This window comes from Camelus ferus, chromosome 5, assembly GCF_009834535.1.
Source record: "Camelus ferus isolate YT-003-E chromosome 5, BCGSAC_Cfer_1.0, whole genome shotgun sequence".
Lineage (NCBI taxonomy): Eukaryota > Metazoa > Chordata > Mammalia > Artiodactyla > Camelidae > Camelus > Camelus ferus.
In genome coordinates this window covers 84,098,267-84,119,983 of record NC_045700.1, presented here as the reverse complement: position 1 = coordinate 84,119,983, position 21,717 = coordinate 84,098,267, and the positions used below count along the sequence as shown (strand labels likewise).

At 37.3% G+C, this 21,717-nt stretch overlaps 1 protein-coding gene across 1 annotated transcript in view; it reads right to left on the bottom strand.

Annotated features, from left to right (window-relative positions):
* Positions 1 to 21,717, bottom strand: part of ACSL3 (acyl-CoA synthetase long chain family member 3) — a 58,724-nt gene that overhangs the window by 23,828 nt on the left and 13,179 nt on the right. Inside the window, exons 2-3 of the mRNA XM_032480342.1 lie at positions 17,085 to 17,142; positions 282 to 698 (exon numbers count right to left, since the gene is read on the bottom strand). Of these exons, the coding sequence (XP_032336233.1) occupies positions 282 to 659 (378 nt within the window). The 5' untranslated portion in view covers positions 660 to 698; positions 17,085 to 17,142. The remainder of the gene's footprint in view (positions 1 to 281; positions 699 to 17,084; positions 17,143 to 21,717) is intronic.

Sequence of the window (21,717 nt, the reverse complement as noted above, 5' to 3'; positions counted from 1 at the left end):
AATATACTTGCAAACCCAAACTGCCCTAGACATTCTATTCCAAGCCCTGGTAGACATGCAGGCTCAGAAGTGGCCCTCGCCACTGGGTGATCTCAACGTCTTTATGAGAGTCTGGAACAAATCCATGCCGGAGGTACAGAAGGAGATTAGAGCACAATCTAGTCCCTTCTGCCCTGTTTCTCCCGCCACACCAGCAAATTCCAATAGCTTGTCCCGTGCCACCATTCCTAAGCATACACTTTATTCAGAAAGAATTCAAAGGCAATAAAAGGTCACGTTACCTTTTTAAAAACTTTTCCATTTGGTTGCACTTCATCTTCCTCATTTAAAATTTCACGTGTTCCCAAGAGTCTTTTGTCCTTAAATTTGTTTTTTGCATGCATAAAAACTTTATCTAGTGTATCGCATCCAGGGTATAATACTGAAGCCAAACCATCCAAGCTCTTAACAGATCTGTATGCAGACCCAGGTTTTGAATTTATGGGCTTCGCTTTAATTTGGTTTGATTTTTCTCGTCTTAACTCATACAAAAAATAATATGGAATGTATGTTAAAATAGTATAAAGTGATATTATAAAATGTATGAAATATAAAAGAATGGGGTTGATGGTGTGCTTTAGCTTCATGGTAGATGGTTTTGAAGATACGTGGTTATTCATAGTGCTCAAAAAGTAGAATTAACAGATTTCCGTAAGAATCTAGAAAGAAGAGAAAGAAAGTTTATTAGTCAAAAATCATTCTTAAACAACTTTAAAGAAAAAGTCTTCATATTAGAAAAAGAGACGATTTTTTCCCCAACAAGCAGCAGCTGGTATATTGACCACCAGCCAGGTCCCATCTACTCCTGGAATTTGGAGGACACTCATTTGTGCCATATCTATTAGAAATGGAATTTCCACAGAAAAGTTTCCACATCATTCTGTAAACAGGTGGCTTTCCCAGCCTAACCCCAAGTATCCACAAATACTTCCCGGTGGTGAGGAGGAAGCCAGCCAGGAGACCTACAACAGAATGGAGACCAACAATGCACCCATTTCCAGTTCTTCAGTGCCTCATTCAGTTAGAGAGGCAAACACTTCGCACATACGCCACGTTCTCCTCTCTCCTGGCCGTCACAGCCACTCACTGCTAAATCATCACTGCCTTCTTTCCCAGTGAGCCTCATTCTCTCACTCTAGGCAGCAACAAGTAGTTGGAGTTGGCAAACAACATGAAATTCACTTGCCATGGTGATTCTAGATATTTTTCAATTTAAGCAGATTAAATTGTGAAGCAGGAAGGCAGTAAACTTTGGTCATTTCATATGCTGTGTTCAGATTTATTGAGAATCTACTATGTGTCAGATAGTGTCCTAAGTACAGGGATTATAACAGTAAACAACAGTGAACAGTCTAAGTCTCTTCTCCTGTGGAACTTTTACCTTCCTTGGAAGAGGTAGACAAATATACACACATATGCATGCCAGGTGGTGATAAATCCTACAAGGAAAAATGAACTCAGTAAGGGAAATACCAAGCAACCGGGCGAGCCTGGAGAGGCGCTCGGTATGCGGGTGGTCCGAGAAAGCCTCTCTGGCCAGTGACATCTGAGCTGAGCCTTCAAGGAAGAGGGAGAGTGGGGAAGAAGCACGAGGCAGACGAACCAGCCTTTGTACAGTAGGCAGGCCATAATATTCGTGAAGAAAACAAAACTGAAGCAAACTACTAACTGATTACTCCACCCAGCTCCAAATCAGGATTATGTTTTGTAGCATTTCCCATCTCCATACTGTAGAAATTCTATGCCAGGGAAGTGTGGCCAAGAGATCTAAGGAATCCTTTCTTTCACCCAGACCTCACCCATAGGGCAGAAGCTCTACTGCAGATGCAGCCGGCAAAGAACACAGGGACTGTGGTTCACAAGGCAGATGCAGGAGAGAAGCTCCCGACACAGACCAGGGGCTACAGCCACCGCCCAAGACCCCGCTCACAGAGCAGAGGTTCCCCACAGGCCAAAGCAGCAGGCTGTAAGAACAGAGAACCTCTTAGCAATCCCTAAGAGGACTGACCTCGGAGCACAGAAGAGCGAAGCTCAAGCCTAACGTCACTGCGGAAAACAATGGAGCCTGGTGAGGAGCAGCCTAAGATGAGGCTGGTAGTTCCATGACAGAGACAAGCCAAAAAGCAGATGAGAAATTCAAAGGCATCAGGTGTCTCTTTCCCTCCTAGCTTCAGGGCAGCTCCAAGACTGGCCTCAAACACAACCCCTACAAAGGCCATCTAATTTACCTGAAGCACACTATGGGGCAACTTACGGCCCAGAGCTTTGTTCAGAACAGTAAAGCAACTGGCCAGCCATCAGAGGAGAATACTTGCTGGGTGTGACGCCAGAAAGACCAGGGGATCAGACAAACAGGCTGTTAGAGAGCCCTACCAAAACCGTGCTGCCACTGCTGAAGAGAGTAGTGCAACGTGACTGCATGCTCCCAAGGCTGTGCTCTCAGAAGAGCACCATCAGAGGATGCACACTGCAGAAAATACAAGCTTCACCAAAACAGGCCAGCTGAGACACTAAATGAAAAGAAACAACACAAGAAGGTGTGGAAGGCGGGGGAGGGAAGCTAGCATTCAAAATTACTATAAAATACCTAAAATGTCCAATTCACAAAATATTATAAGGCATGCAAATAAACAGTAAAGCATTATCCATATATGGGGGGGAGGGAGCAACAGAAATCCTCGAGAAGACCCAAATGTCAGACTTAGCAGACAAACGCTATCAAAGCAGCTACCACCAATGTGTTCAGAGAACTGAAGGAAACCATGTTTAAAAAAACCTGCAACTTTACAAGGTAAGGGCCACCTCCAAATTTGCCCCCACATACTTGGTGAGAAGCCAGGACTCTCAACTTGATTTCTGTGCTCTGCTGATCGTTCCAATCTCCTTTCTGTGACAGACAATATACTGTATAGCACCCTAGAGAATGAGTCCAGAGAATCTAGATTTCTGCCAGAAAGGCATGGGGAGCCATAGGTTTCTGTACAGAAAAATGGCACAACAAAGTCACCGGTCCTACTGCTTGCAGGACATCAGAGCTGCAAAGAACAGATGCACCTCCGTAACCCAGGAAAACGATGACGCCTCGCTAAGTATTCTGAAATCCCACTCCGTGCTCTGAAGTTTAATGTTCATGCTTTTATTCTGAGTTTCAAAATACTGTGATTTATTTTTTAAAAACTACATTTATCCACAGATGAAATGATTATAATATAGAAAACCCTAAGGAATCCACTGAAAAACTAGTAGAACAAAGAGTTCAGAAAAGGTTGCAGGATATAAGATGAATATACAAAGATCAATTGTATTTCTGTATACTAGCAATGAAGAATCAGAAGATGAAGATAAGAAAACAGTTATATTTACAATACTTTCAAAAATACTTTGGATTAGATATAACAGGAAGTGCAAAATCTGTACTATGAAAACCACAAAACACTATTTAAAGATATTAAGGACCAAAATAAACAGAAAATGTCCTGTTTATGACTGTAAAACTTAATATTGTTAAAATGGCAACATTCCCTAAATTGATGTACAGATTCAACATAATCCTTATCAAAACCTTTGCTGACTTTTATACAGAACTTCATAAGCTGATCCTAAAATTCACATGGAAATTCAAAGTAGCCAGAATAGCCAAACATTTTGAAAAACAACAAAAATCTTGAAAAAGAACAAAATTGGAGGGTTCATACATCTCAATTTCAAAACTTAATAAGAGCAATAGTAATCAAGACATTGTGGTACTAGCAAAAGGACAAACATACAGATCAATGGAATAAAATTGAGAGTCCACAAATAAACCTTTATTTTATGCACAACTGATTTTCAACAAACGGCAAATAATTCAATAGGGAAAGAACAGTCTTTTCGACAAACGGTGCTGGAACAACTAGATATCTAAACATAAAATGATGAAGATGGACCTTTATAATAATACAAAAAAAAAAAAAAAACAACTCCAAATGGATCATAGGCCTAAATCTAAGAGCTAAAACCATAAAACTTTTAGTAAGCACTAATCACTAAGTATAAACAGCGTTTCAGGAAGAGTGAAGGGTAGAGGCTAGTTCTGCCTTTTTCTGAGTAGTCTTCTCGGACCAAACCTCAATTTATTACGGTCTTAAAAGGCCAGGGGTAGGGAGGGCAGAGGAATGGAGGTTTTGAATAGATGACAGATATCACATAGCTTGAACAAGCACCAAAAGCAGCAGCCGCTCAGCCGCCCAACAGAGCAGGATAGAGATGAGGAGATGAGGGCAGGTGTTAAAGGCCCAAAATTTTAAAGGTCAAATTCTTGTGGCCTTTGGTGCTGAGAAAAGAACTTAGTTTGCATTCCAAGGTACATAAACACAAAGTTTTAGAGAATAACTGTATGCAGAGGATAACCTGAAGGCAGCAAGAACTGGAGGGAAGGAAATTTACATAAAGTAAATTTACACGGAGTCAGCAGCTAGGATTCCCGGCTCCCGGATCACCCGGAGGGTGGCAAGGGGAGCAGCTGTTCCTCCAGCCTTCCCAACAACTGAAATCTTTCTGCTTAATATAGTGAGGGGTGTACTGTATCTAAATCATGAACAGAATAAGGTCACAAATTAGAGCAGCGGCAGTGAAAGGAGGGAAAATAGTTTCGGTGCCTTCAACTGAGTCAGAAATGCAAGCCGCGAAGGTGGTCAGTGGTTGGATGACTGGTGGAAAGGAGATGAGCACAAGTACTGAAAATAATGGGTTTAAGATGCCTGTGAGTCATCCAAATACACAAACTGTGAAAGTTGAGAAGGGTCAGGGCCGTTCAAGGACAGCACACAGATGAAATCTCCAAGATCAAGTCCAAGAACAGAAAACTCTGGAGGGAAACCAATGCCAAGACTGAGAGGAGGAAAATCCCACTGAAAAGTCCGATTAAGTAGGAGAACTGGAGAGGGCAACGTCATGAAAGACAAGGTGGGGGAGTCAAGTGGTATCAAACGCAGGCTAGATGTACCAGCCACATGCAATTAAGACACTTAACTTTCCTAAAATGTTTTAGGAAAACTAGGTAAAGTAACAAAACTTTGGCCAACTGCACCCAATTTGCTGAAGTGGCTATAGAAAATTAGACTAGTGTCAACTGAAAAAAAAATACAAAACTGATAAGGTGAGAGTTACGTTTTCATTGCACAAACTGAGGGCTTAAGCCCAGGAGACAGAGTCTCAGAAAGCTCTGAGGGACTGTTCCAAAGAGGTAGGGGGAAAAGCCAGGATATCTAGGAGTTTTACAAAAACAAACCAGTAGTTGATCACAAAGAACAGACATCTCTAGTTAATGAATTTAGTGCTTTTCTATGTACAGGAAGATGCAAGAGTCTGGGCTCATTGTAATCATTTCTTTGATAAGCATCTTAACTACCTAGGGCCAGTATCCTGTTTTTCTCTATCCTGAATCCCCTCAGGGTGCACGCTCCAAGGCTGCAAGTGGCTGATGGCTTGATGGCCACAATATTCTTTGTTTACTGATATGACAGGTTACGTTCTTCATCCACACTAGGAAACCAGTCATAGGTACTTAATTACGTTGCCACATCTTAGAATGAGTATCGTTTTCAGAAAGTAAATCTGAACTACTAAAGCTGTTCATCTTTTCCTTCACAGCCTCTAGGTTTCCAATCTCCATCCCAGGGTTAAACTAATGGTATCCTATATTTTTCCTAGTATTGGTAGAATCTTTATATTTGGACCTTTAATCAACAAAGAGTTTATTTTTCTCCATTGTGTGAAGGAGAACGCTAACTTTTTCTTTCAGATGAACTGTCTGAATCATTTACTAAATAAACCATCCTTTCTCAATTAACCAAAATGTCATCTTCAGTAAGTTCTTATTCACACTTGCACCCATTTCCAGACCCTATTCTATTTCTTGGATCCATCTGTCTACTGCTTTGCTAATACCACACTACACTGAAGACAGCAGATTTACAGTAATCTTTCTTCAACTGTGAGCCATGGTCCAATCGTATCAGATTACCTTAGAGAATATTTAAAATGAAGACTCCTCAGACATATCTCTCTTTTCCTTACCTTCCCAACACCTATAAACTGAAAACTAGTGGCAGACTCAGTTTTAAACAGCAATCGTGATTTCAATATGCACTAATGTCTGAGAACTACTGCTTTAAATATCTGGTAAGACCCTCACTAGTCATAGTTTTCAAATTTTTCTTATTAATTCTTACAGAGTAATTCCATGTAAGTTTTAAAGATTTAAAATTTCTCTATGAGGAAACAAAATTTTAAAAACCAAAAGGAAAACAAGATTTAGGGAGGAAAAAAATGACAAAATATTCAGAGAAGGCTTATAAATTAAAAAAAAAAAATGCAAGCAACACAAAGGAAAACTGGGCAAAGAATATGTATAGAGAAGCCAAAAGAGGCAATGCAGATGGCTAATACATACAGACAATATGTTCTCCTTAATTTGTAACCAAGATCAAAATGCAGCCATACTAATTTTCATCCAATAGTTTTACAAATATGTAAAAGACTACAATATCCAGACTGCAATGAAGTAATCTGGCAGTATATAAAACACACACACACACACACACACACATTCTTTGCAATCCCACATTCAAAACTCCAATCTACAGAAAAGCAAGTGCACACAATGATTAAATCATTCATTTGCCAAACATATATTGAATACAGACTCCATGCCCAGAACTCTTCCAGAAAATGGAATCACACTCATGAACAAAACATAGGAGGCAAGCAGACCATGCACAAACAACTAAATATCAAGAGGTAACAGGAGCTACTGAGACAAATAAAGCAGGTTAAAGGGAATGAATTTGGGGTAGGAGAAGGCTGTCGCTTTATAAAGCAGTAAGGAAGGCATCTCAAATGTGATCAGCAGACAGTCACGTGGATATCTGGGAGAAGAGTACTCTAGCTGAGCCCAGGGAGGGAGGGGGACAGTGACAGGAGATGGGGTCAGAGAGGACAGCGAAAATGGGGCCAGATCCTGAAAGGCCTGGCAGACCACTGAGAGAACCATACCGACACGAATGAAACCATATGACCTACCACAAAAAGGACGACTATGACTGCTGCAGGAGCCTCACCAGGGACCAGATGTGAGATGACACCGGCTTAGACCAGAATGAGGATGATGAAGGCAGGGAGAAATGACCCAATTCTGACTCTATTTTGAAGGTACAGGGAGAGAGAAAAAGGTGTGACTCTAAGGTTTTTGGCTTGAGACACTGAAAAATATTGAGGTGTCCTTTATTGAGAAAGGGGAGACCATAGGAGGAGAAGATTTAGAAAAAGAATCATTTCATTTTATAATAGGTAACTTTGGGAGTTCTCAGCATATTCATGGTATTTCAGCCATGAGACTGGATGAGATGGTCTAGGGAATGAGAAGAGGTGCAAATGGCAGATCCTGGGGTCCGTCAGCATTTAGAGGATTCAGAGATGTGTGGGACCAGCAAACAGAGCATGAGGAGGTTCAGTGTTGACAGAGGAAAACCAACAAGGTGGAGTCAAGAAGGACTGACCAGCTTTACACACATCACCGTAAAGTCAACATAGATAAGGACAAAGATAAATGTAAACAGAAGCATCAATGAGATAAGACTTCACACCCATTAGGATGGTCATTATCCAAAAACAAAACAAACAAACAAAAACAAAAACACCTAGAAAACCAGAAAATAGCAAGCATTGGTGAGGAGATGGAGGTTAAGAAACTGGAACCCTTATTCATTGCTGGTGGGAATGTAAAATGGCACAGCTGCTACTGAAAACACACTGGTGGCGCCTCAAAAAATTAAACGCAGAATTACAATATGATCCAGCAACTCCACTTCTGTGTAATTTCCAAAAGAATTGAAAGCATGGACTCAAACAGATATTTCTATACCAGAGTCCACAGCAGCATTATTCAAAACAGCCAAAAGACAGAAACAATCCAAATATCCATTGACAGGTGAATGTATAAACAAAATGTGATAGCCACACAATGGAATGTTATTCAGCCTTGAAAAAGGAATGGAGTTCTGATACACACTACATATATGAACCTTGAAGACATTTCACTAAATGAAGTAAGGCAGACACAAAATATTTGATTCCACTTACATGAGATATCTAAAATAGGCAAATTCATGAAGACAGAAAGTATAATGGTGGCTGCCAGGGGCCTAGGGGATGGGGAATGGAAAGTTGTATTTAATGGGTACAGAGTTTGGAATGATGGGAAAGTTCTGGAGATGGCTGATAGTGATGGTTACACAAAAATGTGAATATATTTAATGCTAACGAACTACACACTTAAAGATGATTAAAATAGTAAACTGTTGCATGTATTTTACCAATTTTTTTTAAAAACCGGAGTATGAGATCATTTAAGGGCAGGAGGTCAAGGAACCGAAAGGCTGTGGTGTTGGAAAAATACTGAAACCACGAAGAATCATGATAGGGTAGTGGTAGAGTCATAGGAAGCCTGATGTTCCAGTATTTAAGGAATAAGGGGACAGGTGACAATAATAAAAAGGAATGGTAAGTAGTACAGTCTGAAGGCAAAGTTTAGAAGACATGGAAGTATTGTTTCAGGGGCAAAAGGCTGTGTTAAAGTAACCAGATTAATCCCAAAATGGAGTCTCTGATGCTAAGCCCAAAATCAGCAAAGCAAAACTTAGCTAAATTTCTATGCTCTGCAGTTCCAGACAAGGCAGGCCTAGGTCACCCAACCAGCAATGGCTGCTCAGCACAAGTCACCTGATCTGGCTCCAATACCACCACTTTGCTCCATATAAGGAAAGCAATCCAGCTTTAACCAATCAGCAAATGCCCAGTATAATGCCCTTGTCCCTGATAATTGCGATCTATAAAAATCTCTTGCTTTGTACAGCTCTTTGGAGCTCCCTTCTGTTTGCTAGACTGGATTCTACAACACCAAGACATGCATCAATACTATATAACTATTCATATCTGGAAAAAAAAAATACAGCTTAACATTTTATCTCTAATGAGGTATAAGTAAGTGGATTGCACAGCAATAGATATCAAGGAATCCATAGTAGCTAGCAGATCATGCCCAAAGACACAGCTAACAGATGATTTTAACTAACGTGTTTAACTCCAAAACCCACCTACATGCTTTAATTCCTCCATACTTCCTAAGCTCTAATATTGTACTAGTTTTTTTTTTTTAATACTGGTCTAGTTTTTAAAAGAAAAAAAAATAGATAAAGTCCTTCATTACCTTAGAGTCTACTTTCCACAAAGGTCACAATCATATACACTCTACAGAAACCAAAAGTCCCTGATAAATTATCCAAATTACTTATTCTGAAATAAATAACTGAGGTCAAGGGCGGAAAGAAAAATTTCCTTCCCAGAACTAGTCTCTAATGAGTTGTAATGGAAAACACAACCAGCAAATATGATTTGCTATCAGGAAAGTTTCTTTAGAGGTGGGCTCCTGGCTCTGATGAACATGTTTGCTTTTTGCTTCCCAATGCTAAATCCCTAATAAAGATATGAAAAATACATTATCTGATTCAGAAGAATGGCTTTGAAATATTCACTGACTATATTCCCTGCTGCCAAAAACAAAACCAAACAAACAAACCAAACCCAGACCCAACTGTAGGAAAGTTTTTTTTAATTCTTATAACTATCAACATACAAGCTAACTTATTATGCTGACTCAGCACTGCACTGGTTATCATTCTTTCCTTATTGAAAGAAAAATAGTTTTTCCTTTCTAAAACTCCAAATAGTAACACAATCTTTAGCAACTTTAAAAATCTGAACTCTGACCCCACAGCTATTACTGTTCTATGAATGAAATCATAGACTGCGACTAAAACTCGAGCTCATTAATCCATGTAAGTACTTCCTTAATACAACAAGTTAAAAAGGTCAAGAAATTCTGGATCAGAAAGTCATTATTAAAAGATTGAGTCATCTGGATTAAATGAACGTTCATTCACAACTAGGAAATCTGACAAAGAAGTCATAGTTTAGTCTTTTTCTTTTTAAGAAACTATGGAGCTTATATCCATTCTAACCTCAGAAAATAAAATTTTGGCCCTAAAGGCATATATTGGAAGACAGAGAGGAAGAAAGGGAAGAAAAGAAAGGGGAAAGGGGAGAAAAAATTCAAGTCTTCACCATAAATATATTTAAATTAAAAATTGAAAAGCAGTTTTTTTTAAATCCCATTTAAAATTGCATCAAAATAAATAAATAAATAAATTACCTAAGAATAAACTTAACCAAGGAGGCAAAAGATCTATATGCTGAAAACTATAAAACACTGTTAAAGGAACTCAAAGATGATTCAAGGAAATGGAAAGATATCCAATGCTACTGGATTAGAAGAATAAATATTGTTAAAATGACCATACTACCCAAAGCAACCAACAGATTTAATGCAATTCCTATCAAAATATTCACGACTAGAACAAATAATACTAAAATTTATATGGAACTACAAAAAACCCAGACTTGTCAAAGCAATCTTAAAGAAAAAAAATAAAGCTGGAGGCATAACCCTTTCAGACTTCAGGCAATACTGCAAAGCTACGGTAATCAAAACAGTGTGGTAGTGGCACAAAAACACACACATAGATCAGTGAAACAGAATGGAGAGCCCAGAAATAAACACACACACCTATGGTCAATTAATCTATGAAAGAGGAGGTAAGAAAATACAATGGAGAAAAGACAGTCTTTTCAGCAAGTGGTGTTGAAAAAACTGGACAGCCACATGTAAATCACAGAAGGGAAGTTAGAACGCTCCCTCACACCATACACAAAAATAAACTCAAAATGGTTTAAAAAGCTAAAAACACGACACCAAAAAATTCTTAGAAGAGAATATAGGCAAAACATTCTTTAATATGAACTGTGGCAGTATTTTCTTAAATCTGTCTCCCAAGGCAAATGAAATAAAAGTAAAAATAAACAAATGGAACCTAATCAAACTTACAAGCTTCTCTGCACAGAATGGAAACCATAAAGAAAATGAAAAGAGAACCTAAGGAATGAGAGAAGATATTTGCGACCAATGCCACTGACAAGCTATTAATTTCCAAAATACAGACAGCTCATACAATTCAATAACAAGAAAACAAACAACCCAATCAAAAAATGGGCAAAAGACCTAAACAGATATTTCTCCAAAGACGACCTGCAGATGGCCAACAGGCACATGAAAAGATGCTCAATATCGTTAATTATTAGAGAAATCCAAATCAAAACCACAATAAGGTGTCACCTCACACCTGTCAGAATGGCCATCATCAAAATATCTACAAACTATAAATGCTAGAGATGGTGTGAAGAAAAGGGAACCCTCCTACACTGTTGGTGGCAATGTAAATTGGTATAGCCATTATGGAAAACAGCATGGAAGTTCCTTAAAAGACTAAAGATAGAGCTGCCATACGATCCAGCAATCCCACTCCTGAGAATGTATCTAGAGAAGATCAAAACTCTAAATGAAAAAGATACATGCGCCCCAATGTTCACAGCAGTATTACTTATAATACTCAAGAAATGGAAACAAACCAAGTGCCCATTAGGAGATTTAAGAAGAACAGGTTTAAGAAGATGTATCTGTGTGTGTGTCTCACACACGCGCGCACGCATACACACGTGTGCGCACGCTCGCGGGTATATTACTCAGCCATAAAAAAGAATGAAATATTTCCATTTGCAGCACCATGGATGGACCTAAAAAATATCATACTAAGTGAAGTAAATCAGAGAGATTGACAAATATTATATATTACTTATATGTAGACTCTAACAAATGATACAAATGGATCTATATACAAAACAGAAACAGATTCACAGATATAGAAACCAAACTTACGATTACCTAAAGGGGTGAGAGGGATAAATTAGGAGTATGGAATTAACAGATACAAACTACTATACACAAAATAGATGAGCAACAAGGATCTATTGTATAGCACAGAGAACTACATTCAATATCTTATAATAACCTATAATGGAAAACAATCTGAAAATATATACATATAACTGAATCACTTTGCTGTACGTCTGAAACTAACAATATTATAAATCAACTATGCCTCAATAAAAATATTAAATAAAAAATTAAACCTTTGGAAATATTTTGAAAAATTAAAAAGCAACTGAACAAAGACAACTTTACATAATCCTCAGTTATCCACTGTAAATTTTAAATTTTCAGTCCTTTTATTATAATAGTTGAAATAACAGAGGACCTTTGGGTATTCTCCTTGAACCACAAATATAGTAACCTAACTTCCCTAACCTGATTGAGATATTTTTATTTTTAATCTACTACTTTTATTCCATTTTCCTTTTCTAAATAAAATCCAAGCCAGATGCTCTTTCAAAAAAAAATGCTGGATACTACCATAAATTCAAGTATGAAACAGAGAAATTAGACAAGGGAATTTACACTTTTTTCTGCTCAACATAAAACAGGGATTTTAAATACATCCATGCACAAGAATACACACATACACACCTACACCAGTCTCAGCTCATTACTATGAGACCTTGTTCCAAGTCACTAAAGCCTAATTTGTTCACCATTGATGTTGAGGAAATCCAACTAGAATTATTTCAAGACTATATTCTACTGATGACAAGGACTCCCAAACTGATTTAGAAGTACTGACAACCATTAAACACTGGAAATTTAAATGACCTGAGCAACCCATTTCTGTCTTCTATGTAAGGTGTTTCCCTCCACCTTTTGGGAGTTAGGGGAGGAGTAGGAAAGAGGTTCCCTGCTTCAAAAAAAAAAAAAAAAAAAGATGAAAACACTCAACAAGAAGACTTCTAAAAGTCCATTTAAAAAATTCCAACATTTTCCAATTAGATCAGAGTCTCCATGCTGGGGAAAAGGAACAGGTGCAAGAAAGGGGTGGGGAAAGCCTTTACTTCTTTTCATTTTGAATCATGTGAATGTACTACCTTAACAACAACAGAAATACTTTTTAACACATTAGACAATGTGGGTGGTCTGTGAGACTGCAGTGTTTGACAGACTGATCCAACAAAGAGGAGAAGGGCTCAGATTTAGGTTAAGTTTCCTGAAAAAGTAAAGGAGAATTGCTCAAACCAACACACGCTCACGCTCACGCTCTCGCTCTCGCTCTCTCACACACACTCACACACACACACACACACACACCAGTTGTAATGCATTGGCAAAATCTGGTTTCATACAATCATCCTAACCTCTCACACCTCTGTTCACTTGGCTAAAAGAACAAGTCAAGTACCCCAGAAAAGGAAACTGCCAGATGACGATGCTTCCTTAAGCAGATAAATGTATAAAGCCTAAGGTCCACACAAAAAAGCAGGAAGTGGACTTTTACCCATTGAAATGTCCCTTCATTCTTCCTTAGGGTTGCCAGATTTAACAAACAAAACTACACTACACCCAGTTAAAGCTGAATTTCAGATGAACGACAAGTAAATTTCAGCATACATATGGTCATTCAATATATGGGACATAACAGTAAAACATTATTCAATGTTTATCTGAAATTCAGCTTTACTATGTTCCCCGTATTTTATACGGCAATCCTACTTCCATCCCCAACTTACCACAAAGTGGGATAATTAATTAGAATGATCTGGGACTTCAGGATTTCCTGGACACAGAACTTTCAGTATTAAAACTAGGAAAGTTCCAGGCAAACCAGAACGATCTAGTCACTCTACAATTAATCATTTCAAGAAGTTAAGCAAATCAACTGTAGCCTGGGCTCCAGTTAAGTTTGATCTTTTTTTATAAAGTAACTTTTCTGTACCTTATATATCCCCATATGCACAAAATTTCAAGTGTAGATAAGGTGAAATGCAGTAGATATAAGGGACTCTAGAAAATGTAAAGGTATAATAAATGCTAGTTATTAGTATAGCTGGTTTGGGTACAAAGTTCTGTTTCATTGGAGTTTCAAAACAGACAGGTATTTGTTTTATCTACATACTTCACATGACCTATTGAAGGTCCTATTACTTGCAACACTAGTTTGATTGCATATAAAAACTGTTCAACAGGCTTGCTCCTTTTAGAACTACAGCTGTGCTCTGGATTTGATGCTGGTCCCCAACTTACTCCCTGTGTAACATGGGGCAAGTCAACTAACCTCACCAAGCTTCAGGTTCACTGTAAAACCAGGAGGATAACAAATCCTCACAAAACAAATGCCTCCGGAAATTCCCTTAAGGAACAAACGAGTAGGTGAAAGCACTCAACATAAATTATAAAATAACAATGTATGTTTTAGTAGTGCTTTAAATTTTGTTTATACAAAACTAAGGATATCAATATCAATATCTTTCTTTTATCTTGATTATTTCTTACACCCCTCTGATTCTGAAGACACTGAAGCCAATTCAACTGTACTCTTATTGAGAGCTTAGAATACAGAGCCAGACTGCGTTTGACACTTAGCTCTACTACTTACTAAATGTCACCTTAGGTAAATTACCTTTCTAAGCCTCAGTTTCACCATCTGCAATATGTGGACAATAATATCTGTATCACATAAACAGTTAATACATGTAGAGGATGTAACATTTGCCTTATAATAAACACTCAGATCTCAGCTGCTATTATTACCGATCCATGTTTAATAAAGACTTCAAAGATTAAGAGGCTGAAATCCATCCATCAAGTCCTTTATAAAATAACAGCAAGCAAAAAGAACAATGATGTTTAACATATCTTGTATTTGGAATTGGTACTACTCCATCTATCCCTAGATAGCCAGTCAGTTTTGGGAATTTCTCTCCATGAGCTTCAGCCAGATGATTACAAATTTGTTTAAGAAAATATATACATACTAATATCTTTTCCTTATGTCTAGTACTCCATGCAGATTTAAATATCCTTAGACTTTATGACACAGAACTATTGAATCCCACACTCTAGATCCCACTCAAGTCCCAAAAGTAGACAATACATGTGGAATATACATGTGGAACTGAGGACCAACTCTGTTTAACCAATTCAATTTACACAGCATCCATACATCTAAAGATGATCCTCAACGAGCTTCCCCAACTCTCAAGGGTTTAGGTCTATCCTTAATAACCTCATGCCAGGACCCAGCAACACACAGGGGAGTACTCGGAGGTGGCTCTGCAGTCATTCATCTACATCACTGTAGTGCGGTCTACCGCCAACCACTTCCTACCCAGACAACCACACACATACCCACCCCAGGTTCAGGGTTCTGAAACATTCTGCCTCAACCTCCTCATCTATGCGAAAGTTTATTCCTACTGTGCTTTCTCCTTACGTTCCCAAGCTATACACCCTCCTCTTTCTATTATTATATCCAAAAGAAATGATAAAGACATTCTCTGTACAGAAGTACAGCTTTTTATATTAGAATTTTGCTCAAGGTTGATTCATTGAAGGGGAATGGGGAGAATGGCATGTTCAGTCACCATTACATTACCCAAATGGTAGGGCAGAAAAACATTCCTTATTTATTCCAATTATCTCATACAAAAAGTAAATGAGAGCCAACTACATAAACATTTCAGGAAATATGAACTATTAAATTATATAATGACATCAGCCTGTCTAGTTGGTACCTGAGGGTCTTTATAATTCCAATTCAATCCAGCTAAGTAATATATTTAGTATTCATAAACTATACCTAAGAGAGTCAAGAGATGACCTAATTTTTAAGTGAAGGTTGATTTAGCTGGATTAAAAATTTCACCTTTGAATTTACCTATTTCCTTCCCTAGGATAAAATTAAAAATAAAATTAAAGAAAATTCTAAGGCCAGAGGCTAAATATAAGTTTCAAATATATGAAACATGTCAGCAAAAGTAAATGTGCTTATAATGAGCAAAATATGAACGTGTGATTAAAGAAAGCTCTTCTGGTAAGTTTAGCCTTTGAGAATATAAAGAGATTCAGGTGTCTAAGATTTCAAGATAGTTTAATCTAAGATAATTTTAAGATGCTTATTCTATTTATGAGTAAAAGCTACAATAGCCTAGAATAATTCTGCAATACTGAAGACTAGCCAACCTAACTCTATGTCTGTTATTTCACGTTCAAGGATTTATAAATTGTCCAGTAAGATTCCTTAGACGTTTCCTTTTCCACCATTTACCTCCTCATCCAAAGAGCCCCTCTTATCTATATTCTGGCATATCAGTTAAAAACAAACTTAAGAAAAAGCAAATAACATATATAATCAGGAAGTTATAACTACACTGTGGAACTACATATAACTGGATGAATGACAGTATCACCATTAAATCAACTTAATTATTTGTACTATCTAAATGTTAAATAGTTAAGAAGGTTTAAACATGCAATTACTTTCTTTAGTCAATACTCAGTCTTTCTTTTTACATTTTATTCATATGATCTTATTCCTTTCCTTTTTAAATTATTTACATAAAGTATTTTCTTCTTTCCATTAATTCTCAACTATTTTACCACTAATAAAGCTTTTTCTAAACAGGTTTCAAAATCAAAGCTACTAAGATAAAGAGTTGTCCTCCCTCTCCTCCCCTCCATTCTCCTGTGTGCCCAGTTTTCTGGCCTCTGCAGCTTTCCCATAAATTTTCAAAAATTAGATGTTTTAAAAAATAGAAGGTGTAAAAAAAAAGAATCCACCTTCAATAACTATGAGAAGTATTTAGCCTGACTCTAAGAAACCTTTTCATGTTCAGCCAACAGAGTAGCAAACCTGCTGCTGTCCCCATCTCCTTCCAAGCGTCTAACCTAGGGCACCTTCACATACGGACGAAAGTATTCTGAATACTTTGTCTCTACTGCACGACTAACACTTTCTGCTACCATCCAAATGTTTAATATTCCAATGGGCTTATATGGAGTCAGAATTAGTTTAAAAGCTATCTCCTCATACCCTTCATAATTCTACACTCACAAAATGGAAAGAGAAAGTTTTTTCTTTGACTGTTTACCAACACTTGGTTTTAACTTAATACACTGTATGCCTAATAAAGAGAAATTTTGTAGTTAAAAAAATTAAACATTTTACCAGTTGACAATGGTAGGAGGTGCTAGTGCCTTCAAGGTATGTGCCTTTGTTTCAATACCTGTCAAAACAAACACATGAAGACAAGCATTACTATTCATGATCTGGTTAATCACAGCCAAATATCAACCTTTTCCTGGAGACATTTCTACCTCCAAACCTTATAGGAAATATTCTGTTGAGTTTTTCTGGAAACATCGTCTATCATACTAGCAAATGACATCTCATCATGTAAGCTTTCAACAAAAAAGCATATTATATACCACCACACACCTATTAGTACAGTCAAAATCCAAAATCACCAAATGCTGACAAGAATGCAGAGCAACAGGAACTCGCATTCAGCTGGTGGGAATGCAAACTGGTACAGCACTTTGGAAGACACTTTGGCAGCTTCTTACAAAACTAAACACACTCTTACCATATGATCCAGCAATCAAGCAATCAATATCCTTGATATTCACTCAAATGAGTTGAATATTTATGTTTAGAGAGAAAAACTACATGCAACTGTTCATAGCAGCTTTACCCGTAACTGACAACACTTGGAAGTAACCAAGATGTCCTTCAGCAAGTGAATGTTAACTGCTACGTCCGGACAATGGAATATTATGGAGCACTAAAGAGAAAGGAGGATAGTGACCTATAATGAAAAAGAATATGAAAACAAATATATGTATGTGTATGTATAACTGAACTGTTATGCTGTACACCAGAAATTGACACACCATTGTAAATTGACTATATTTCAATTTTAAAAAAAAGTAAAAGAACAAAAAAGAAATGAGGAAACTCAAATGCAGACTACTAAGTGAAAGAAGTCAATCTGAAAGGTTACATACTACATGCTTCCACCTATACGACATTCTAGAAAAGGCAAAGCTATTGAGAAAGTATTGAGACTACCAAGACAGCAGAAAGTTGCCAAGGGTTAAGGAGTAAGGAGGGATGAACATGCAGAGCAGAGAGAATTTTTAGAGCAGTAGAACTACTCTGTATGATACTATAATGGTAGAATACAAATATGACATTACATATTTGTCAAAATCCATGGACTGTAAACACCAAGAATGACCTCTAATGTACACTAAGGACTCAATGATAATGATGCATCAACATGAGTTCATCAGTTGTAACAAATGTACCACTCTGGTGTGGGATGTTGATAATCGGGGAGGCTGTGCATAGGACAGGGGGTATATGAGAAATCTCTCTACCTTCTGTTTAATTTTGCTGTGAACTAGAAAACACACTTAAAAAATAAAGCTTATTTTGTTAAAAAGGTATATCCAAAACTTTTATAAAGTATATTAAGTTTTTCAATCATTATTATGATGGCCAAGAAGAATTACTAAGATTTATAAACAGTATGTCACTGTATATACAATACTTCTACTTACCGTCTCAATGCTTTTCTTAATCACTTGCAGATAGCTTAGCCGTCATTATAGTCATTAAAAAAAATATTTATTAACAACAGCCCAAGTTCACAGAGCTAGTAAACAGAGCTAGTATTTAAGTATTCTGAGTCAAAATTCAGCACACCACTGCCTCATTATTAACTTCCTCATTCTCTGCAAGGCAGCCAAATATACTCTAAAGAAGAGGCTTTAAAACCAGATACAGGTGGGTCCAAAATCCCTGCTCTATTTTTTAATCAGCTATGAATCTAGACGTGTTCACTCACTTATTCATTCACCTATCCATCTGTCCATTAGGTGGGGGGGGGGGGATCTTTTCAATTTACTTATTTCTTGTGCCAGTTTCCTCATATGTAAATAAGGATAGCAACAACCTATATGAACAATTCATATCCATAGTATTTGTAGAATTTCTATAAATAAAAGAGAACTCAATAGAAAAAATGGACTATGTATATTCACAGAAAAAATCCAAATGTCTATTAACTATGGAAAAAAATGGTCAACCTCACTAGTAATCATGGAAATGCAAATTAAAACAGTATCATTTGCCCCCATCAGATTTTTTTAATAACAACAAACAAAAAAAATCACACGTATTGGCAAGGATATAGAAAATAAGACAGCTTTTGACATTACTGGGGGAAGTGCAGCTACTTTGGTATCAACCCGGCAGCTAAACCTAAAAATGTAAATCCCTATGACTTAGCAAATCCCTTCTGAGAAATTTGCGCTGGAGAGGTTTTGGTGCAGGTGCACACTTACTATACCTTTCGTTTTCCTAATTAAATAGTCTCTCATAGCAGGTCCTAGTATTTAATACTCAATAAATGTTGAAACTCCTCAACAAATATTTACTGGTCCGTACATTTTTGGTCAAGTAGACAAGAAGAGAAGCAACTGCAGGCAGTTATAGTATTTGCAACAGAAGAGGTATTCAAGAAAAGGGCAATTTAAGAAAACTCTAAATACTTGTTGTAGACTGATAAACAACCTCCAAGATATCAGGTCTTAATCCCTGGAACCGGTAAATGTTACCTTATTTGAGACAGGGTTCTTTGCAGGTGTTATTAAATTAAGGCTTCTGCAACGGGGAGACAGTCCTGAATTAACCAGTGGGCTCTAAATGCCATCACCAGCGTCCTTGTAAAAGAGAGGCAGCACACAGTCTGACACACAGTGAAGGCAAAGTGAGGGAGAAGTAGGGAGAGAGATTTGAGGATGTTGGCCTGAAGGACTGGTGTGGTGCCACCAAATGCAGCAGTCACAGAAGCTAAAGAGGTAAGAAAAGATTCTTCTCTAGAGCCTCTGGAAGGAACCCAGCCCTGGGAACACTTTAATTTCAGCCCAAGAATGCTGATTCAAACGTCTAGCCTCTAATAACTGTAAGAGAATAAATTCCTGTTGCTTTGAGTCACCAAATCTGTGGTGTGACAGCAGCTCTGGGAAACAAATACTGCCTCACTGCCATAGCCCCACGTGCTGTGCTAAGTGATTTAGACATTATCCAAATCTCTGATGAGCCATTTGGATTTTTATGCAGGAATATGGCATAATCAGATCTATTTCTTAATGTTAAATCTAGTGCCAATGTTGAGAATTTATTGATGAAAAAATAAATTAGGAACAGGAAGATATAACAGAACCAAAATCCAGACAGAAGATAAAATTCTAAATCATCAGATATTTGAGTAAAAAAATATCACAATGAAAAACAGAGATGAAAACAAAAGAAGGGGGAGAGACGAAAGGGAACAAAATGGAAACAGACAATGCAGAAAACAGAGGAAACACTTTAAATATGTATATGTAATTAATATTCTCAAAGGGATAAGAGAGACTATCCTGTTGATTAAACAACAGGATGGTATATAGAAGAACTAAAAATAAGGAAAAGCTTTTGGAAATTAATAACAATACCTGACATTAAAAATTCAAAAGACTTTCTAGCTACTGAACACCTGAAGTGTGCCTTGTCCAAACTGAGATGTGCTCTAAATGTAAAATATTCATGGGATTGCAAAGACAGTATGGGGAAAAAAAATGTAAAACAATCCATTAACACTGTTTATACTGATTACATGTTGAATATATTGGATATACTGGATTAAGTAAAACATATTAAAGTTACCTGTTTCTTTTTACTTTATTTGATATGCCTACTAGAAATTTAAATTACAGACACGGTTCACATTCGTGGCTCTAACTGTGCCTCTTATGGACAGCATTGTAGTCCAGCAAATGCAATGATGAGAAAAAGAAATGAGGAGTATGAATACTGGAAAAGGAGGGACAAAATAATCACTATTTGCGTATAATTAGCTGTGTGACAAGAAAACCCGAAAGAATCATCTGAAAACCATCCAACCAGAGAGAAAATTCACTAAGATATCTGGGTATTAGATAAATAATAAAAATCAATAGTTATCCCATATACTAGTAATAACCAGTTAGAAAATGAAAGGGGAAAACATATACATATATGTCTGTGTGTGTGTGTGTAAACTAAATGCAATCCCAATCAAAATTCTAATACAATTTTGTTACTTGTCAGTTTTGCATGATTATTTGATATATTAATTCTAAAGCTCATCCAGAAGAAAGCAATTTTAAGATTAGCTAATAAATTTGAGAACAAGAATACACAGTGCGTATCTGCACAGTAAATGCCAAAATTAACACTAACTATTCTTGAACAGAATTTAAAAACCTGAAATAATCATGGGACATTTATATCTGATGAAAGTGGCATTTCAGATCAATGAGTGAAGGATAGATTATTCAATAAATTAAACAGCATCAAAGAAAAACCAGAATTGAGCCAATGGCTGAAAGATGAGGAATACATCCCTGAAGCAAACAATCAGCCTAGCAATATCTCTCTTCCACAGCTCTCATGTCACCAAAAGGATTTGTTCCTAAGTCTTTTTTCTAATTACAAAACCATCTCCGGTGCTACGACAGCCCACACAGCCCGTACTGCCTGGCCTATGACTCTGTTGGTTCTGTCTGAACTACATTATGTCACTTCAGTCCCATCTCTACCCCAGCAGACCATGGCAAACACAGGCGACCACAAGGATCCAGCAGCCTGTGATCAGGGAGGCCTGTGACCAAAGCATGGATGTACTGGTTCAGTAATATTGTCTCTAGAACCTGGAACTGGCATTTAACTAAAAGAACTGGAGAGAATTAAAAGAAGCTAGAAGGACTGC